At 35.9% G+C, this 23,099-nt stretch overlaps 2 protein-coding genes and 1 long non-coding RNA gene across 3 annotated transcripts; 2 read left to right on the plus strand and 1 right to left on the minus strand.

Moving 5' to 3' along the window:
* The first annotated feature begins 3,044 nt into the window (after positions 1-3,044).
* On the plus strand, positions 3,045-4,660 carry LOC123669060 (heparanase-like). Its single transcript, XM_045602722.1, has one exon. The coding sequence runs from the start codon at positions 3,045-3,047 to the stop codon at positions 4,587-4,589; it is 1,545 nt and encodes a 514-aa protein (XP_045458678.1). The 3' UTR covers positions 4,590-4,660.
* Positions 4,661-9,379: 4,719 nt separating this feature from the next.
* LOC123668592 lies at positions 9,380-9,667 on the minus strand. The gene is made up of 2 exons (XR_006745596.1): positions 9,602-9,667; positions 9,380-9,530 (listed from the first exon to the last, which is right to left on the minus strand). It is a non-coding gene; the product is annotated as an uncharacterized LOC123668592 (long non-coding RNA).
* A 1,933-nt stretch (positions 9,668-11,600) lies between these two features.
* Positions 11,601-22,127, plus strand: LOC123668660 (locomotion-related protein Hikaru genki). The gene is made up of 10 exons (XM_045602370.1): positions 11,601-11,932; positions 12,512-12,603; positions 14,005-14,107; positions 14,742-14,830; positions 16,605-16,764; positions 17,650-17,820; positions 18,775-18,906; positions 19,383-19,526; positions 19,910-20,119; positions 21,703-22,127. The coding sequence occupies exons 1-10, from the start codon at positions 11,857-11,859 to the stop codon at positions 21,963-21,965; spliced, it is 1,440 nt and encodes a 479-aa protein (XP_045458326.1). The 5' UTR covers positions 11,601-11,856; the 3' UTR covers positions 21,966-22,127.
* Positions 22,128-23,099: the final 972 nt, after the last annotated feature.

Genomic DNA, 23,099 nt, shown 5'->3' on the forward strand with positions numbered 1-23,099 from the left:
TTCAGGGCTGCGTTATCAAGGGTAAAAGTTGCCAAAATTATCTTGACCGAAACGACCGAACTTCGTGAGAAGATTTGTTACCTGGAGCTATAATTTTAAAATTTTTATTTTCATTCTCTTCTCTTTTCTGATAACCTGCGTACTCTTTGCCTGCGTAAGACGTCAATCAAGATATACGATACGAACAATAATATAAATGTAACTGAATTATTGGTGAATAAGGGATTGTTTTATTTTTATTGTAGAACTTCTAAGCTTTTATAACAATTTGTTTCGTTCATGATATTTATATCATCTATCAAATAGTCAAGTGTCATTCTTTTTTCATTGGTCGTGATTGAAGTTGTAAAAATGTTATCAATTTTTGTGTTATCAATCTTACATATTTACTAGTTGACCCCGCAAACGTTGTTTTGCCATATATGTTATTAAGCTCCTTAACCCCCCCCCCCCCCATTACTCGGGGGATGAAAAATAGATGTTGTTCAATTTTCATTCCTACCCGATATGCACACAAAATTTCATGAGAATCGGTCAAGCCGTTTCGGAGGAGCTTAACTACAAACACCACGACACGAGAATTTTATATATTAGATTATTAATATCATCTATAGTTATTAATCTCTTGGCTAATGAGCTACGTTCCACTCAACCTCCGCAACATCATCGCACTCGACCACTAAAATTGCCGTTCAACAAACGTAAAAACGCCGCGGGCGTTATAGGCGAATTTTATAGGTGTAACGCATATTTGAGCGCTGTGTGCTCTCAATACGATGGCATGATAAAAACATGCAGCTGTGGGTGTTTTAAGTAAATATTTCGCATGGATTGGAGAAAAATTGAATTCAACATGGATTCCCGTGAATTTATCGTTGCATCTTTAACGAAACGAATGAGTGAAAATGACTCGGAACGTCCATCAAGTTTTGATGACATTCGGGGTACCGGTCAAAGCGCTGTGTGGCTGTTGCGCTGGCGGTTGCGGGTTCGATTCCCGCACATGGCAAACGTTTGTATTTGCCATACAGATGTTTGCTGTGATCTATATATATATATATATATATATATATATATATATATATATATATTCTTTATTGCACTAAGTAAATTTTACAATAGTCATAATAATAAAGGAAGTTGGCAAGGGCGAACTTATCTCTAAAAGAGATCTCTTCCAGTCAACCCATGGCAGTGAGTTATAATGTGAAACGCGGGGCAAAGTAGTGCAGGAATAGAGTAATAATAATAATAATAATAATAAAACATATAAAATGCATACACCACACATACATAAACATATATAAACATACACAGATACATCTAAATTCATACATACATACATACATATATACATACATACATCTACATACATATATACATAAAACATAAATATAATACATATATACATCTCATACATCTGTAGTGATTTTGGAAAGCAGATAGTTCTTAAGATTGTTTTTAAAAGTGGACAGCGATGAGCTTTCTTGGATGAATTTTGGGAGATTATTCCAAATATGTACGATTTTATTTTTATGTTACCCACACATTATGGATTCTAAACATTTTGAATATCATATCAAATTTTTCAATGTCAATTTTTGATATGATATTCAAAATGTTTAGAATCCATAATGTGTGGGTAACATAAAAATAAAATCGTACATATTAAGAATAGCATGGTGTCGTCTCCTGTCAAAGATTTTCATTGTAATATGAAACTTTGAATAGTTACGGGTCTCTGTAAAGAACTCACTATAGACGGCGCCACGGTTCGCTTAAACCGAAAATAAAAATCATCATATCAAGAATTTCGCTCTGGCGGGTACATCGTTCCATAGCTTAATTGGCTAGAGCGCCGACACGGTCAGTCGGAGACGCGGGTTCGAATCCCGCTGGAGCGGTCAATTTTTGATATGATATTCAAAATGTTTAGAATCCATAATGTGTGGGTAACCTAAAAATAAAATCGTACATATTAAGAATAGCATGGTGTCGTCTCCTGTCAAAGATTTTCATTGTAATATGAAACTGAATAGTTACGGGTCTCTGTAAAGAACTCACTATAGACGGCGCCACGGTTCGCTTAAACCGAAAATAAAAATCATCATATCAAGAATTTCGCTCTGGCGGGTACATCGTTCCATAGCTTAATTGGCTAGAGCGCCGACACGGTCAGTCGGAGACGCGGGTTCGAATCCCGCTGGAGCGGTCAATTTTTGATATGATATTCAAAATGTTTAGATTATTCCAAAGTTTAGCGGCGTATACGGAAAATGAATTTAATCGGAAGTTGGTGTTATGCCTAGGAACTTCAAGCATTGTTGTTATGCAAGAACGTCTAGAGCGGGTGGGGGTAGGAAGCAATTTGAAACGGGATCGAAGGTAAGGAGGAGATTTTTGATCATGGAGTATGTTATAAAGGAAAGAAAGGATGTGCATATCACGGCGATCTATATGTATGTGTGTGTGTTTTCGGATTTCCGACACAGCAGAAAAACCTAGTTTCGGCCGTTGAGTGTGAGGCGTTTATCTATAATTTAATATCGACAGTTGGTTTTTAGAATTCCCGCCACGTTTTGGTGAAAGCCTACTTAGACCCACTAATATTTTTTAGGTGATGTGGTTGCGATGTGTTCGCAAAAGTGATGTCTTCTATGACGTCGAGCGATCGCTCGCGACGACCACGGGCCTTAGGTGAAACGTTACAGAGTGTAGTGGAACGCACCCATTAATGTCAGACTTATGTTTGACAGAGTATACACATACATGCAAGTTACATTTTTGTTAGTCTCAGTTAGTCTGTCAATCAGCCGGTGTACGGAACTACGTACATACATATTCTTTAGTTGGGTCTTAGGAGATGGAGGAACTGATATTGTTCGGCTAAAAGCTGCACTTTCTCTATCAATAAACTCTTTAAGTTGCAAGTAACTATATAATACGACAGTAGGTTACTCTTTCTAGGAATTTTAGTAAAGTGATAATATAGAGTTTACGCTACGAGTGCCTCAGGAACAACATAAGCTTATGTCTATTATAAAATGTTGTCGAACAAGCGGTTAGTTTTCACATGTGCCCTAATTTTTAGCAGTAATATGGCCCTACTAGGGTTGTTCGTAAAATATAATATCGGGGAAAAGTGTTACATTACAGTCGACGAGCACCAAGACTTTCATCCTGTTATACCTGATGATTTTTTAAGTATTGGCATCGATACATCCGAAGTACAGAACTATGATTCTATTGATTTTACTAAGACGCGGTTCAGAGAGCTAGCCGCAGCTCTGTCTCCAGCGAGACTGCGCCTCGGCGGCACAATGTCCGATCGGTTGATTTTCAGTGTTGAAGACATCCCTTCGGCGTCGTGTGATCACTGTCCATCGGCACCTGGCGCAGAATCAACTTGTACTGCAATTCAAACATTTTGTAAGCATAAATTTCTTCCATTTTTCATTTTGAGCGGCAAGAAGTGGACAGAAATAAATGAATTTTGTTTAGCCACTAACATTAAGTTACTTTTTTCTCTCAACGTATTAATCCGCGACGATCACGAATGGAAGCCTCAAAACGCTATAGAAATTTTAGAATATTCAAAGCAGAAGAATTTTGATGTGGACTGGCAACTTGGTAATGAACCTAACTCATTCCGTCACGTTTTTAATGTAACTATTAGCCCTCAGACTCTGGCTCATGATTTCAAAAAGCTTAGAAAGCTTCTAAACCATCATGGATACAAAAAATCTTTGTTAGTGGGTCCGGATACCACTAGACCACAAGAACACCAACCAAATTGTCTTCAGTACATGATAGAATTCCTAGGTAACGGCTCTCACTTTATAAACGCTAGAGCCTGGCATCAGTATTATTTAAACAGCCGAACTGCAACGTTGGAAGACTTTTGGAATCCAGATACATTTGACTTACTGAAGAAACAAATTGAAACAATGCAAAATCACACCAAGAAATACCATAACATCCCCATGTGGCTGAGTGAGACGAGCAGTTCTTACGGGGGTGGAGCACCTGGACTTTCAAATTCGTACGCTGGTACTCCACTCTGGCTAGACAAATTGGGTTTGTCTGCTAAATATAATATAACTACTGTCATAAGACAAAGTTTCTTCGGAGGGAATTACAGTCTTATCGACGAGAAGCTTGAACCGTTACCGGACTGGTGGGTGAGCGTTCTGTACAAGAGGCTTGTTGGTAATAAAGTCCTACGCGTGAACTGTAAGTGCTCCCGCTTTCAAAGGATATATGCTCACTGCACTAATAGAAAGTATACAAACGACACAACAGCCATAACAGTTTACGCCATCAACTTACAAATGGATAAAGCGAGGTTCCTTCTAAATGGTACAGCTTTACACGGTGCCAATTTGAATATAGACGAGTATATTATAAATGCTCCATCTAACAACAGAAGAACTAAGACAGTACTCTTGAATGGATGGCCCCTTTATTACGAGACATCATTTCCTGATATGCAGCCAAACCACATTAAATATGGTAATCATATATCCATGCCTCCGTATTCCATTGGTTTTTGGGTAATTAAAAATACCTCTATACAAAATTGTAAGTAAATTAAAAAAAGGCTATAAAAATATTTTCAACAATTTAAAATGTCAGATCAGATTAATAGCTACAGGAGACTAGCCTATTGGTGCAGTTTGTAGTTACCCTGCTTGCTGTTCTGCAGGTTGCGGGTTCGATTCCCACCTGAGTCTGGGTGTAATATTTCTATTAATTCTATGTATGTTTATAAAAAAAATAGTTATAACAGATGACCGACGATAATAACATTTTATAAAATATAACATTCCAGTGACATTTGGATGTTTTTGATATATTTTTTTTAATGCATATAATTTAAATTTTTGACAAATAATAATGTAATCAACAGACTATGACATACTTCATGCTGTGTTTGAGCATAGTTGTATAGTCTTCTTGCTAGACTATGTAACATCTATATCTGCTTTCTTGCAGGATTTATCATCTTTGATCTCATGTTTACATAATAGCATATAAGTAATGCAACTTTTTTTTAATTACAACATATATTTTATATTGTCTTACTAGCCAAAATACTCATAGCTTGCAACACAAGCACTAAAAAAAACACGATATATTGAGAAATAATTATCAATAATCATAATCTACTTTATATGCCACAATAATAATTCAATCATTATTTCGAATTGTTGGTGTATGGTTGGAAATAGTAAAAAAATAATAATAATATAAGTGTATATATAACTTAAATCTCATAAAATATTTCACAAGAATGATCTGATTGCATAATATATCCTGACGTCATCCCTGGACACAAACATCTGCTGACATTAAAATTTATCGTATCTCGTAATAAAACAACAATTGCCAGCCTTGTCCATTATTCAAGGAAAGTTCTCCGAATGACATTGAACGGCATCAGTGCTTGGTCTGGCATATATTTGTTTATTTAATATTCTCTGTATCAGCTTGTTGCCCATTTAAAACTAAATTTATGAATGCAGTTTAAAGTGAAACCTTGTTTGTGTGAGCATATTTCATGGAAAATTCAAATTTATTAAATTGTTAAAGTCTGTGACAGATAAATGTGATCATATTGTAAACAATAATTATCCTTAAAGACAGCATTGTATTAAAGTATAAGAAGCTCTTAACTCTTATTGGTCACATTTACTATTTTTGTACTGGATCTTTTGCATCAATTTCAAGGTTCTTTTAAAAGTTTATTGAATCTTAAGTATTTTCAAAAGGAACAATATTTATACTCGAATATATTATGTTTAATAAATGTTGTTTAATCGATTTAATAACATGAATATTTCATTAGAATATTGTGTTCAGACGCAGGATGCACTTCTCTGTTATTTTATGTATGTTAACTGTAAATGTAGGATTAATTACTCCAAAATAAGCCTTTTTACAAATGTATGCACATTACATCGTTCAATATGAAATAATACTTTTATGCGCTATAACTGTTGTGATTCGAGGGTGCCTAAATGTAAGACTGATTAGATATACAATATTATTTATTATTATTTCCGTAATGTGCCTAAACTAAACTACAAGTGCTAAATAACTTAGCTTTCCTTCAATTGAATTATATACAGGAATAACAAGTTAATTATTTATTATTAATAATGTTATAAACAAAGGCACTTATATTGTTAGATTTACTTTTAAAGTTTTTCTTTTTAAGTTTTATACTGTAAACAAAACTTGAATAAGCATTTAATTAAGATTCTTATAAATATATTTACTATATAGTTATACTAAGTGCTTGTGTACACATGCTTTGCCTACGTAATTTTTTTTTCTTAGTTATAAGTATAATATTCGTATTCTAGTGTATTGTGTCTATATATCGTGTGTGTAAACAAAGTCATAAAAAAAAAAAAAACACGAAATACAACCAGTTCTAGCGAGCAATTCTAAATATTTCATGATAATAGTTATCGCAAAAGTTAACTGTCAGATTTGAATTGCGTCCAAAAATTGTAATAAATATTCTAAAAATTATAATTATTAAGTCTTAGCAGTGGCGGATTTTTTTGGAAATTCAGCGCCCGGGCCTATTTTAATTTGCCGCCCTATATTATTGGGGTGTGTCGGCTGTGTAGTTATGGCAATGAAGAATATAGCCACACCCTCTCTACCCGTGGGTGTCGTAAGAGGCGACTAAGGGATAACACAATTCCATTACCACCTTGGAACTTAAAAAGCCGACCGATGGCGGGATAACCATCCAACTGCTGGCTTAGAAATACACAGGCCGAAGACGGGCAGCAGTGTCTTCGGTGCGACAAAGCCAGCCCTACGGTCACCAACCCGCCTGCCCAGCGTGGTGACTATGGGCAACACACATGGGTTCACACCTCTTTGGGTGCGAACTTGTGGAGGCCTATGTCCAACAGTGGACTGCGATAGGCTGAAATGTTGATGATGATGATGAAATTAAGGGAAAAACGGCAAACAGCGTATGTATGTATTAGGGATGTGATAAAAGATCAATAAAATTATCGATTTTTTTTTCTTTTATAATAGAGTATGTCCAGAGCGTATTTCGGCTGATCTTTTATTCACATTCGTTTTATACGTATGTTCGGGAAATGGCACTTTTGGCCCTAGGACAAATACGACCATATGAGTCTTAGTTTCAGAAGAATTAAATCAATGCTTTGACACAAATTTACAATGTTACTCAAAATAGATCGATCACTTTTCGACAGAATTTTCTTATGTTATAAAAAATCTGTAGGTATACTGTTGTATAATTTTTAGATGAAACGTGCGTAGACTGATTTTGTAATGTTTCTTATGACAAAGATATATTTATACGAACGTAATGTTCTGTAACAAATTTCGGATATGAAATCGATACAGGAAAAAGCAAGTTCTGCAGAAATAAAAGATAAGATAAATTACATTAAATTTTAAACTTTCTTAAAGCCATTCTCGAGTATAATTATTATTACTAGATTAAGAGTAGAACGTAGAACAATTATTAATTTTATCATAAATTTCGTAACGAATGTTCACTAATCTAAGAAAGTGGTAATCACAGATGATCCCACCGACAGCTTAAGGCCAATTTCGAGCTAAACCAAGGTGACTTGGTGTCGTAGTAACAAGAAAACATTTTATCAGTCAATGTCGCCAGCGATAACCTCTTTCGACAATCTTCACTCGTGTCATCTTAATTGTTATCAGTAAATAAATAAGTAATTAGCTTAGCAATAGTGTACTAGTGCCTTTTTGTGACTTCGCGTGTATTTACGAGTTTATGTTTTGTAGGAATGTGTCTATAAATTATTAATGCATTTTACTAGATGTTAAAATAAGTTGCGGTTCAAACAAGTTTCCTATTCATTGTAATCTCGTATTACTTATGCTTATTTTAGTGCCATGCTGACATTTGTTACAAAATAGAGATTTTACAACTGCTACTAGTTATATTTTTATATCCTACATCATGAGACTGATGGTTTATCAGTTTAATGAAAATATATTGTGTTACTGCCACCATCTTATGATTATTTCTTTATACCTACCTATTATGTAGATGATAGTTATAGTTACTTTAAAATTCACATGAATTACTGGTTTTTTTTTTCTTTAATGTTAAAGAGGGTTTGTTCAAGTGAATTACTGGAATTGTATGTGGTGTAACTAATGAGGGTCATCTACCTTCAAGTCCCCTTATTTATATATATATATTATTGCCAAAATGTTTCATCGGACGTTGCATAGTAACTTACATAGTGGCTTACATAGTATTCATAATTAAGACTCGTTACCCAGTGACGCTACTTCGTACCCAATTCTGTTTTTTAAATATTTCCGATGGTATTTCTACTTGTACGAACATCATTATTACGAGATTGAATTTTTAGTATAAAACATTCAACTAAACCATACATTATCAATATATTAGACAACCATAGGATTGTCATTGCAAAACGATTATTTACAAAACTGCACCCCTAACTATAATCTTATAGCTAAAATAACTTCCTGTAAATTTTTCTAATTCTATACAAAATGATGAACAAGAGAATCGAGTGGAAAAAAAATCATCGAGTATTTATTAGTTTGTTATTTAACTTAATGTAAAAATTTTAGCAACCTTTACTTCCGATTAATATTATTGTATCAATTTTTTAAATAAAAACTGTCACAAATGGAGCTGTTGCGGTGTCAAAAATAAAAATCCTCGTGCCCAACGCCTTGATATGTAAAGTCAATGCACCGCTCTCCAATCAAAAGTTCTTATTTATTAATTGTAGATTATTTTTAGCTTAGCTTTTATACATTACTCTTATGACTTTCAATTACTAATAAAATTGTTGATTGAAATACGATACTTCATTACCTATATACGATACTTCATTATATAAATAATGATTATATAAATTGTCAATTGATGTATGTACAGTATGTATACAAGTTTAATATACCTTTAATATACTTGTATGTAATGTATTTGTATTTGCTTGCTACTTTGAAAGTGAAGTATTTTTAAAAATTGGAATGTCAAATGTCGCCCGAGGCTTATTATAATTGTATTACAATAATATTCTGTAACGCAATAATGCTTGGCATATGTTCAAAAGTCCTAAATAAAAGCATTTTTTCTTGTAATGAATGTTTTTATTCTACAAATAGTACCTACGCTAGATCGACGCCCTACACAGGAGTCGACAGTCTAGATGTGAAATGGGGCTCGTCAGCGTCACCGATCACTTCTCGAGTAAATTGAATGCGTATATGAATGCTTTCGTGTTGTGTAATGTTTCAAAAACGGTTTAATTTGTGGTTTTGTTTAAACAAAAATATTGTTTAAGATCAAAATACGACAGGTTGGATATTATCTAATAAGGAAAGTAATTTCTTCATAACAGCCTACATCCAAGAGAAAATATGATTTATTGAGAAATGGCGCAGCAGGATTTGTACTGCTTAAGCAGCTGGAGCAGGGATTTGGAGTCTGAGTCTATTTCCGCCATCCTCTGAATAAGATATTCCCTGCTATTATTACAAATATAATTTTGAAAGCATCTTTAAGAGGGGAAAAATATACTTTTGCTCAGTGCTGGCGTTAGGGTAGGGCGAGTGGAGCGACCGCTCAGGGCGCTGGATATAAAAGGGCGCTAAATCTGATTTTTTGAATCAATCAATTTTTTTTTATAAAAGTGCAACTTATAAGTAGAACTATATGCAAATGTATGAATTGAGTTGTGAATATTATTATCTATATCTAACGATGCCAATGGGGTGAAGAGTTCTGAGTTCTTCTAAATTTAATCTTTTGAAAAAATCTTTATGCAATCGACAATATCTCAATCTAGATTGACAAATTTTAACAGCATTAGCAGCATCCATACCGGACCACCTCCTTTCTCGTACGTTTACTGCGTAAACACTGGTCACCACTACCATTGTCACTTTCACCCCTACCATTGTCCGTTACTTTACGTACAGTCGACACTCGATCCCGTCTTCTACAGACGCAACTCACCGTATTGTTTCGCGAATTTTTTATATCATTTTTCAAGGGTTTGCATGATATGAACTACGTAAATTATTGTATTCAGCATAATACGAGATAGTAGGTAGTCCGGTATGAACACTGCTAATGGCGTCAAGATCTATACCCGCCAACTTCAGTTTCGTAAACAAGTCATTCGTAGCTGATGTCGAAATATCGAGCACCGCAAAATGAAAATAAAAAACATGGTAAATATCCCATTTTTGAAGAATTTTAGACATGATTTGTTTGTGTGGATCATGTATGATTATGTTCTTATGTTATTATATGTTGACAAGCGTTAATTCCGCCGATAAACTGTCACGTAGTTTGGTGGGTTAAAAAATTGTAAAGGAAATAATAAGTAAAAGTATTTGAAGAGCTAGAAGTATTGCAAGTGTGTTGCCGACTCTACCCACATTGTCGTCAGTTAGGTATTGCGTATCCGCAGAAGCTCTTGCTACCTTAATTGTTAAAGAAACAATACGACTCAAGCAGTGGCGTAGTGAGGGGGGGGGGGGGGGGCATTATGCCCTGCGCGCTACTCATAAAGTGGCGTCAAATGGTCCCTAAAACAAAAAAATTGCTGAACATATTATAGGGTTTTCGAATGGGGAGGGGGGCGCTAAAAAGGTATTGTGCCCGGACGCGAGTTAAGCTCGCTACGTCACTGTACTCAAGAGCAGCATTATTTGTTTTGTGTGAAATTGACGTACTTTCTAGTCGGGCCTCATGTTATGAATATAATAATCCCTATGGAAAAAAATGACATAAACCCCATAAAATTAATTTTCATTCAAATGAATTCGGTCCGCATTTTTATGAGGTTTATGATATTTTTTTCTATAGGGATGTTGTAAACTTGAAAGAAAACGCATAAACTTCAACAGATACCTTATTAATGATGTAGTAGGGCTGTAAAACTATAAAAATTATGGTTTATATAATTAAAAACTTATGAGGAAAAAAAAAATAATATAAATTGCTGTATGCCTACGGCATTCTAGAATTTAGCCATGGCCTCTCTTCCCGTGGATGTCGTAAGAGGCGACTAAGGGATAACAAAGTTCCACTACTACTGTAGAACTACAGCTGGCTTTTTAAATAAACAGACCGAAGACCTGCAGCAGCGTCTTTGGTGCGACAAAGCCAGCCCTGTGGTCACCAAACCGCCTGTCCAACGTGATGACTATAGGCAAAACCGTTATGAGTTCGTGGCAGAAGTTTCGGCCCTCAGTTCCCGGCAGCCCCACTATTCCCAGCTACGTAAGTTTGCCGGTGTAGGTTGGATGAAGATTGCGGAAAACCGGGTTGTATGGCGCGAACTTGATGGTGGCAAGCGTACCTACTCTACCTAGAGCTTACTTTTCTTTTTCATCAGAATATTACCCATACAACAGTATCGTTTATGATTTTCGTCAAATAAGGTAGTAGCTATGCAGTTGTCTATTTAAAAATAAAATGTACAATATGATTTTAAATATTTTTAGAAGTTTTTTAGTCAATATGGTAACATTATGACTAAATTTTCTTGTTAGTAACACCAACATTCTAAATATAAACATTGCAATCGCTGCATTGTCAATCAAAATTCAATTTCAAACAGTTTTACACATTCAAACCGCTTATAGTATTACTTTTTCTTAGAATATTGTATTTAATATTTCGTTCTTTATGTAATATTATAATTTATATTATAAGAAAAAATCGTTTAAGTGTTCAAGAAACGTTATGATTTTTTTTAAACAATTTTAACAATTTTGATTCATATTTTATTATATGTGCTGTTATAAGATAAAACTAAAAAAATGAGGGGATATTTGCTATTTCTTTTTCTAGTCACGGACGTCTTCTGTTACAAAAAGAACCACACCTTTTTCGGAGGTAAGATTAAATGTATATAACTAAACCGAACAAAAGTTAAATTATGATTAACGCGTTGCGATTTGTGTATGCAAATAATTTCGTAAAAAAATAGAATGAGTTGGTATTATAATAGTGTGAACAGTGTGACACTGCATGTAAAATAACTAGCTTTATATGTTGAATTGTTAACTCCATTCTACCTGCGACCGATTGTCGGGTCGGCACTTGATTGCAGGATATTCTGAATTGATATAGTTATTCTGTGCGACACTACGCTATTCTTGAGCTTGAACCGTGATTCCATAGAATCATGTGCCCTTTGCTAGCTGTATATAAAAATGAACGTTCCGTCTCATTTTTGTCCTTAAAATAATTGCTTAATATGATATGCTATTAAAAATATTCATTACACAGACACTTATTACTTACCTTTCATCTTTCAAAATTATTTTCTTCCCAATGTATAATATAAATTAAGAAGTAAATCCTCTTACTCAAGAAATTCCGTAGTATATTTTATTGTTAGATTGTAGTAAATAGTTTTTATTGCTCAACTATTTTTCTAGACACTTAATTATTTTATTTTTATATTTCCAGATGATTTCAAGTGCTCCCTGCCAGACGTAACAACCGTTGATGATAATCTCGATATCGGTAGATTTCGTTCAGACTTTGCTAAAATATCTGAGGTAACTTACAAAATATGGAGATGAACATATTCTTTACAAAGAAATATGTTTTTTTCTTGGAATATACTCATAAGCTTTTAAACTTTCACATTTACTATGAATGCATAATTCTAAGGGCCTTCCTGAAATGAATGAAACATTCAATATTTCGGTGAAGTCAACCGCAACCATATAGCCTGCAACAAGTGGCTTGTTTTAAGTTTCAGAGCCCCGGGCTACTAAATTTTTCCATTCCCCTAAATTTTTTGGGTAACCTTTTTTGTAGGCCACCCATTCCATAACTTCATCATTTATTTTCTACATTATTTATATCCCTAGTATGGATGGCTCCAAAATGGGGTCTGGTACCAGTGCCTGAGTGTACTCACAAGACTTTAATATCAATTTATCACTAACGCTGGGCCAACACAGCTCCATCTTCCAATGTGAGTGTGTTGCGATAACCCATGCAGCCACCGCCGTCCTGACAAAAGGCATTACAACATCCTTATCCTGTCAGACAGCATGGCTGTACTCAAAGCACTAGGGAGCAATTCGACCAACTGTAGTCTTATATACGAATGTCACCAAACCCTGGAAGTATTGGCCTCACATAATGAGGTAATCCTCCAGTGGATAAAAGGACATAGTGGATCGCACGAAAACGATGCTGCCGACGAGCTTGCAAGACAGGGGTCCAATACAAAGGTTGCCGGCCCAACCATCCTACTGTTGCTACCATTTGGCCAACTGCGCTCGTGGGTAAGGCAACGTACACGTGCAAATCACAATGCCCTTTGGGCAAAACAAACCGGCTGTAGCCAGTCCAAATTGATACTCACGGAAGTATCACCGCACCTAGCGTGCCGACTGCTCAGTCTTAACCGTCTGGACATCAGAATAGTTGTTGGCACGATTACCGGCCACATGGCACTTAATCACCACCTATTCATCATGGATGCAACAGACAGCCCTCTTTGCAGGGGCTGTCTGGCTGCTGAAGAAACAGCCACCCACGTAATCCTGGAATGCGAGGGAGTGGCCGCACACCGGGCTACCATCCTTAAGGAAATAAGGACGCTCCGAGAAGCCTGTGAACGCCCCAGGAGGCTTCTGAGCTTCTGGAAGGAGCTCTTTTCACGCATAACGGACCACCTTTGTGTCTAAATGCGGAAAACCGAGCCCACAACAATACAATACAATATATCCCTAGTATGTATGCTCTGCTTGTGGTGTTTGTAGCTGGATGCAGCCACGGCTCATGGCCCTTTTAGTTCCAGAATCCCTTGACAACATCACCGAGATATTGGGGGCTTCATAATAAAGTTTACAGTTAGTCCCTAGTAAGAAAATGGATTATAATTGTTGTCTTACATCTGCATTTATTTTAATCATACATTATAAAATTTGTGTTTGGCGTAGGTGAAGTTCCCTGGCATCATTGGACCGACCAATGAACACCTTATTTGCAAAATTAAGTGTATCGATGGAAATTGGGTGGGACCTCTGTGTTCACAAACACCGAGTAAGTATAATGTATATCATTTTTAATTTTCTATTTTTATTTAATACTAGCTTCGCCGGAAAATTTTAAATTCGTCGTTTTTAGTGTTTTTTTTTCCTGCTTTATTTATTTATTTTTGAACAACTACATCAGCAAACACGTGTACTGCTCACCTGATATCAAGCGATTACCGTAGCTTATATACGCCTGTAACACCAGAAGCATCGCAAGTGTGTTGCCGACTCTACCCCCAATTTCCCTAGGAGATATGGTCACCTTACTCCCCACAGGAACACAAATCTGCTTTAAAGCAGTATGAATAAAAATGAAACTGTCCAATTTGGTGCAGGTTGAAAGTTTCAGCAGAAAATTGTTGATCAAAATCTGGAGCAGCCCGACTGGGGTTAATACCTCGACCTCGACCAGAAGATCACAGCTAAATAATACTGTTATCAAGCAGTGTTCTTGTTGGTGAGTAAAGGGACCAGAGCTCCTTGGGAGACTTGAGGTCGGTCTTATTTGCCGACGTAGTTATATTATAAAAAAATTCACATACATGTCGACGAATAATTCGTATACATATAATAAAATATATAGGTTAGTAACAGGAGAGGCAAGGAACTAATTATTTCAGTAATAGGTGAATAAATTCCAGATGGCAGATTCCAACCGGTGTTCAGAGAGTGCCTGTACCGCAATCAGAATCCCCTACTAGCTGTGTCATTTAAAAACGACTCCATACTTGTAAGTTGATGTTTTAAATTGAAAACTACTTAACAAATGTATAAAAAGCTAAAATGAACTGGTCTATCATTTCGAACATTATTTGTTATAGAATTCTAAATGATATATATTTTAAAATTTCAGAAGGAAAGCGTCCGGTGACAAATTGAATGGTTGGTCATTTTTATCACTTCGCTAATTATTAAAATCGACTAACTAATGGTGATTTTAATCATGATATAAATATAAGCGTCAGTTTCGGCAGTTGTGGATGACGCTATTTGACGGATGACGATATAAATAAACTTTGACAGCGGGAAATAGAAAAGGCCAGTAATAAACTGCAATTTAAGATTAATATATGCGAATAAAAATATCTCATAAATATAGTAGAATTCGATGGTAAAAAATAAACTTTCAACTCTCGGATACCGTCATCCGTCAAATAGCGTTATTCACAACTGATGTAACAGGCCCTATACTAACACAGCAGCAGCTTAGCTATGGTTTGGTTCTGGGAGGCTTTTAAATTGGGTCCATTCTATAAAAATTGCTTTAGGATCGTCCATTAATCACGTGAGGCTCCGAAAGTGGGGGGGGGCTTCATAAAAATTCATCGAATCTCACAAAGAGAGGAGTTTTATAGTGAGATATCAAGTGTGTTTATTTTTTAATAAAGTAGAAAAGAACAAAGATTATTGCAAAAATAAATATCTGTCTAGAATCTAAGACTCTAGATAATATTCTTCACTTCACTTCACTTTAATATATTTTGCACAATAATTGTGTTTGCTCGCAAACGAAAAAGAAACCGACTTCAATTACATCGACAAATAATACAACGTAGATCGACGAAAAAATAGTCAACCAACTACGCGTTATCCAAGATTACTCAAAAAGTAGTTATCAGATCTCGATAAAATTTACATGTGACCACATGATAAACACCAGCTTTCGATTATACACCCAGTAAAAAGTTATTACGGATTTTCGAGAGTTTCCCTCGATTTCTCTAGGATCCCATCATCAGATCCTGGTTTCCTTATCACGGTACCAAACTAGGGATATCCCCTTTCCAACAAAAAAAGAATTATCGAAATCGGTACATCCAGTAGAAAGTTATGCGGTATAATACAACGTAGGTCGACGAAAAAAGCGTCAAGTAAAAACGCATTATTAGATATAACTCGAAAAGTAGTTGTTAGATCGCAAATAAATTTAAATGGGACCAATTGGCACACACCACCTTTCGATTAAAACAAAATTTGTCGAAATCGGACCACACGGTCGAAAGTTCTGATGTAACATACATAAAAAAAAAAAAAAAAAAATACAGTCGAATTGAGAACCTCCTCCTTTTTTGGAAGTCGGTTAAAAAGAGGACGCAATTGTATTATTGTAACAGTTTTCAATCTATAAAAGTTTTGTATCCGAATGACAAAGACATGTAAGAAAATATATTTATACTAGCTGACCCCGCAAACGTTGTTGTGCCATATATTTAATAACCTTCTCAATCGCCCCCCCCCCCCCCTATAACTTAGGGGAATGAAAAATAGATGTTGGCCGATTCTCAGACCTACCCGATACGCACACAAAATTTCATTATATTTTATTAACCCTCTTAACATTCCCCTCCCTCCTTATAACTTAGGGGTATGAAAAATAGATGTTGTTCAATTCTCAGACCTACTCAATATGCACACGAAATTTCATGAGAATCGGTCAAGCCGTTTCGGAGGGGTTTAACTACAAACACCGCGACACGAGAATTTTATATATTTGATGATTTCAGATAGACACATACTTCCCACATGGGTCGGTGATAGTAGCGAGATGCAAACACTTTGGCCTGTACAAACTCACCGGTGACAACGTGCTGAGGTGTGAGAATGGGGACTGGTCTTCTAAATTGCCACAGTGCGTCCCAACGTCTGTTATCACTAACTACACAGGTAGGTACTGAAGTCACTTGACAAAAAAAAAAATTAATTACCTACATTAACAAAATTAAGTTCCAATGATTGTTCCAATGATGCGTTAATATATTAATTTTGTCTTCAAAACCGATTTTCATTAAATTTTTTAACCGACTTCCAAAAAAGGAAGAGGTTCTCAATTCGACTGTATTTTTTTTATGTATGTTACATCAGAAATTTTGACCGTGTGGACCGATTTCGACAATTTTTTTTTAATGGAAAGGGGGTGTGTGTCAATTGGTCCCATTTAAATTTATTTGAGATCTAACAACTACTTTTCGAGTTATATCTAATAATGCGTTTTTACTTGTCGCTTTTTTCGTCGACCTACGTTGTATTATACCGCATAACTTCTACTGGATGTACCGATTTTGATAATTCTTTTTTTGTTGGAAAGGAGATATCCCAAGTTTAGTACCATGATAAGGAAACCAGGATCTGATGATGGGATCCCAGAGAAATCGAGGGAAACTCTTGAAAATCCGCAATAACTTTTTACTGGGTGTACCGATCTTAATAATTTTTAATTTGATCGATAGCTGATGTTTGTCATGTGGTCACATATAAATTTTATTGAGATCTGATTACTACTTTTTGAGTAATCTTTGATAACGCGTAGTTACTTGACTATTTTTTCGTTGATCCACATTGTATTATTCGTCGATGTAATTGAAGTCGGTTTTTTTTTTGTTTGCGAGCAAACACAATTATTAGTTAGTTACTGCAATAAAACAAATCTCAAAATTGTAGTTAACTTTTTTACTTTGCACCCGTCGAAATAGTAAACCTTAATCTTCCTTGTAAATCATTGACATTTCTTTAAAACATTCCAAAATAACCCTATCATTAAATGTTCCCCAGGTGGTGCGCCTCCAACGATCCAGTACATTGCGGTGACCGGATCAGCCATAGTGGAACAGAATGGGGAGTTATACGTGTACCCTGGTAGCACGGTGTGGCTGGACTGTCTCTGGCCCCAGTCCCTGGGCAAACCTGATTGGAGCTGGACACAGATGCACAGTCACCACGCTGGTGAATATATTTAAACAAATAGTACTCATCTAGTAGCATTGCAAGTCGAGGGCCATGTTTAGTAAGCCGTTATACTATTTAAACTACACGTGTTAGGGGACTTTATAGAAGTCAAATGTATGAAATATAAAGCATGGTTGCCTAAATGACGCATTATTGAATTTTTCATTATATTTTCTTTCTACATCAATAAGGCTGATTGATGGTTAAATAAAAAAAAATATATGTATAAAGTAAAAAAAGATGTATGTATGTACAATTCACTCGCGACAGAAGTGAAACTTCTAAAAGGTTCACATTCTATTATATCTCATTTCTCTCCTATACATTTATGTATTTCTTGCTTTATCATGACACACAATCGTTTCATCGAGTTTCAAATCACAACCAACCCTTAAGTCAGTTGTAACAGACTAATAATAACTAGATAATAGAATAATAACTAGATCTATACAGAACTTCTCATAATGCATATACTCTCAATGTATGTATTTATGTATGTATGTATGTACATGTTCATGTAAGTGTGTATGTAGTCAAGTATACATGTATTTTATATTATTAATTCTGAATAAGTTTATAGATTTTATAATCATTATTATTAATCACTCTTGCACTTCTGTGCCTCGCGATAACAGCCATTCTCACCACAATGGGTAGACTGGTAGAGATCTCTTCTAGAGATGAGTTTGCCCTTGCCAACTTTCTTTGTAAATATAAGTTTTGTAGTTAAACTCCTCCGAAACGGCTTGACCGATTCTCATGAAATTTTGTGTGCATATTGAGTAGGTCTGAGAATCGAACAACATCTATTTTACATACCTCGAAGTTATGGGGGGGGGGGGGGTTAAGGGGGCTAATAACATATTTAGCAAAACAACGTTTGTGGGGTCAGCTAGCATATATATAATTATATAATACGGTACCCAAATGACCAGTCAAGTTGACCTGCAGCGTGGGCGAGCCACACGGGCGACGCGGACCACTACCGGCTGGTCCTGAGCCGCGTTTCTGCGCGTCACAGCGACAGCTACACGTGCGCGTCGCCCGCGGGCCACACTAACACCGTCGCCGTTAGAGTTGTTAGTGAGTCCTACTAACTGTCGTAATAATATATTCATTTACGGAAAAAAAGTACTGTAAATATATGTATGTCTCAATGTATATATATATATATATGTATGTATGTGTCTATATGTGTATTATATGTTATATACTAAAATATTTACTTATTTATATGTTTTTTTTTTCTTTTTTAATTATTATGTAAGTCTATCATATCGTAGTTTTTGTCTATTTATAATTGATTTTTCCTCCTTAATTTGTGCACACTTTTAACCGCTGCTACTGTATCGTGTCCAGTACCCAAAGGTTAACTGGAAAAAATCGCTATTTAGCGATAAGATCGCCTTTGTACATCTTGTATTGTATCTTTTTTATATCTGTCTGTATTTCGGTGTACATTAAGAATAAATAAAATAAATAAATAAAAATACAATTTATGTGATATAAAAATATCTCCACCCAGTCGAATTGGTCGTGTACAGAACGTCCTCTTCCAGACATAGTGTGCCCCCCCATCAACGTGACGTCACCACATGTGCACCAGTACGCGCAAGGCACGCGGCTAGGGAACGCGGTGCACTTCAGCTGCCAGCCCGGCTATCACCTCAACGGATCAGCTGTTGTAACTTGTATGGGGGACGGTGAGATGGATGGTTTTGATAGTTGACTCTTAGAGTATATTGTGCTGAACTTCTACTTGATTGACACTATGTTATCGTTTAATAAATGGTGAGCTATTTTTTAATTTTTATTTTTTTTTATTTTTATTTATTTATTTATTTATTTATTTATTTTTTTATTTTTTTTACACAATACACACACGGTCATCTATTCCTAAAGTAAGCAACTTAATGCTTGTGTTATAGGTAACAGCCGACTGGTATATAGCTACATTTTTTTTTTTTCGATAAACATACTGTCTTATAAATAATACATATATAAATATATAAATATAAATCGAAAATATTTTGAGCGGGAAATTGATGCTGTGCCCTACCTCAGTTGAAACCTACCTCGTGCGCAGGCCGCTGGTCGTCCGGGCCGCCGACGTGCGCGGAGACGCTGTGCCCGGTGCTGCGGGCGGGCGGCGCGCACCTGAGCGTGCAGGAGTACAGCGCGGCGCTGGGCGGGCGCGCCGTGTTCGCGTGCGCCTGGGGCTACCGGCTCGTGGGCGCGCCCGGGCTCGAGTGCGAGCGCGGCGGCCGCTGGTCCGGCGACGTGCCGCACTGCACGCGTCAGTACACGCGCTCACACACACATACACACACACATACACACACACACACACATACACACACACACACACACACACACACACGCACACGCAAAACTGAGTAAGCTGACTATGAAAAAATTGTCCGGCGACTGCACGCGTCAGTACACACGCTCACACTCACACACACACACATACACACACACGCACACGCAAAACTGAGTAAGCTGACTATGAAAAAATTGTCCGGCGACTGCACGCGTCAGTACACACGCTCACACACACATACACACATACCCGTACACACACGCACACACAAAATTGAGTAAGCTGACTATGAAAAAATTATTAAAAACGGAATTACTTACCGAGTTAGTCAAAAAGTATTGATTTTTAAATTTGTAAGTTTATACATGAAGTTCTCCTTTAAAAAATTGTTTAATTATTTTAAATAAATGATAGTTATGTAAGATAACATACACACATACACGTACACACACTCGCACACGCACACGCAAAACTGAGTAAGCTGACTATAAAAAAATAATTGAAAGCGGAATTACTTACCGAGTGTTCTATGGTTTAAGGTTCAATTTCGTATAGCAGAACGGTTTGTATATATTGACGAATAAAACACGTGTTCACTCCTTAATAATTTATTCGAGACTGACTTTAAACATTTATTTTCAAAAAGTATTGATTTTTAAATTTGTTAGTTTATACATGAAGTTCTCTTTTAAAAAATTGTTTAATTACTTTAAATAAATAATAGTTATGTAAGATAAAATTTTATAATATATTAGCGGGCCCGGCAGACGTTGTCCAGCCTGGAAAACAGCTACCAAATTCGATTGCTTACGTACCGATAGCAGCGCCACCTACCGGGTCCAATTTAGATAAAAACTACCCTATCCCCCAAGTTGGACTAAATTACAGATGCTTACAAAATTTGATAAAAATTGGTTCAGTAGTTTCGGAGTTTATCTGAAACATACATTGTGACACGAATTTTTTATATATATATAGATGTATAGTAAAGAAAAACAAATATGCTTACAGAGATACGCACACCCATACACAGAAATATGGTACGCATACGCAAGCTAAGACGGACACAAATATATGTAGCGTTATTTTGTCGTCCCTACTTCCCTGCGAATATTATAAATATGAATGTAAGTTTGTTTATTACGCTTTCACGCGAAAACCACTCAACCGATCATCATGAAACTTTGTACACATATTCTTGGAGGTACTAGAAGTAACATAGGATACTTTTTATTTTAAAAAATTCAATGCGAGCGCCGCGAGCCGCGAGTAAAAGCTAGTAGTAAATAAGATAATACTCAAATTGTAATAGAAGGCTCGGGCCTCGTAACACAGCGTACAGCGTGAACAATTGTTGATACAACCCTAAATGGCACACTTATTTGTTATTTATTATCTGCCTGCTATTGATAATTTCCTTAGTCTCGTTCAAATTTAAATTCTCTTTTCTTCATTCTGTATTCTCTCTCTCTATTTTTAATTATACATTCCACACATTCACGTAAAACAAAAACATAAAAATGAAATAACGTGACATCTACTACATTTCCTTACAGCTATCTACTGCCCCGACCCGCTGATACCAGAAAAAGGCCGTTTGCTAACCTCGGCGTCTTCAAGAGACGGCAAGTACCCAGTCGGAGACCTCATCATATACTCCTGTGAGCACGGCTACGATATAGTCGGTGAATCGTCTATAGTTTGCACGGAAAACGGCTTCTGGTCACACCCCCCACCCTTCTGCTTACCCCCGTCGGAAATAAAAAAAACTGATACCATTTATGTCGATAACACGACGCTTGTTAATTTTGAAGAGTGACAGCCTTCGTTTTTTATAAATTGCTACAATAAAAAAAGTGTATGTGCGTGTGTGCAATTCACACACGTCAGAAGTGAAACTTCTGTTAAGTTGCCTACGAGACTACTAGACTATTAGCCTACGATGCCATTTCTTTTCCCGAGAATATAAAATACTGTGTAATGTACTGTTTCATTCTCTCCTGAGTGAGTGCCTAGTGCGAGTTTTATTCACAGAAACATGAGAGAAACGTGTTTATACGTGAAGATTATTTTGCACGGGAATTTACACACTGCAGCCTAAGCGATAAAGAATAGTATACGATACAATCGATACAGAGTCATCTAGCGGCAAACGCGAGAACTAGGTTGAAATGCCGAATTTTCCATACAAAATGAAGTTAAAATTTACGCACGTTATTGCGAGACAGAATAAACAAAACTCGCACTAGGCACTCTGTTCATTTATGTGTTTGTTTCTTTATTGGTTCATCGAGTATCAAATAACAACGATTCTAAGAAAATTTAATGCAAATTAACATTTAGGTTCATTTGAGTCTACTGAACATTTTTACTTCAAATATTTCTTTGTGTCACCGTTATATTTGAACATTGTTAACTTACAAATCCAGTATATCAGCAAAAGTTATTGCCAGCCTTAATAATTATCCCTAAATGGGGGACAAAAAAAAATGTGTATTATATGATAATTAAAGACTTCAAATAAAAGAAAAGTTTTATGCCGGTTCACAATAAGACGGCTTACAATGAATTTAAAATCAAAATAAAATCAAAAATAAGTGTAATCAAGTATGCTGTAATGTGATTCCACTAATCCATAATAAAATAAAAAATATTGTAATGTCTTATGCAATTTATAATCGTAGGAAGGTAGGTAGTTGCGATTTGTTCCATCAACGATGATCACGGTTTCGTGAATAAGGTCTTAAGCGCCATGCAAAAAACTAATACTGTGACGCATATACATACTGTACGGCCAGTATTATCCCATTGATTTATTGTGCTGATTGAAGCTTTAGATCTTATATTATTATATTTAACTAGCTGTACACTGCACGCGTTGCTGCGCTTTATATTTTTTTGTCGTACCAACTCAGAAACGTTTGTGGGTTCATGAACAACACTTTGCTGAAGA

Source organism: Melitaea cinxia, chromosome Z, assembly GCF_905220565.1.
Source record: "Melitaea cinxia chromosome Z, ilMelCinx1.1, whole genome shotgun sequence".
Lineage (NCBI taxonomy): Eukaryota > Metazoa > Arthropoda > Insecta > Lepidoptera > Nymphalidae > Melitaea > Melitaea cinxia.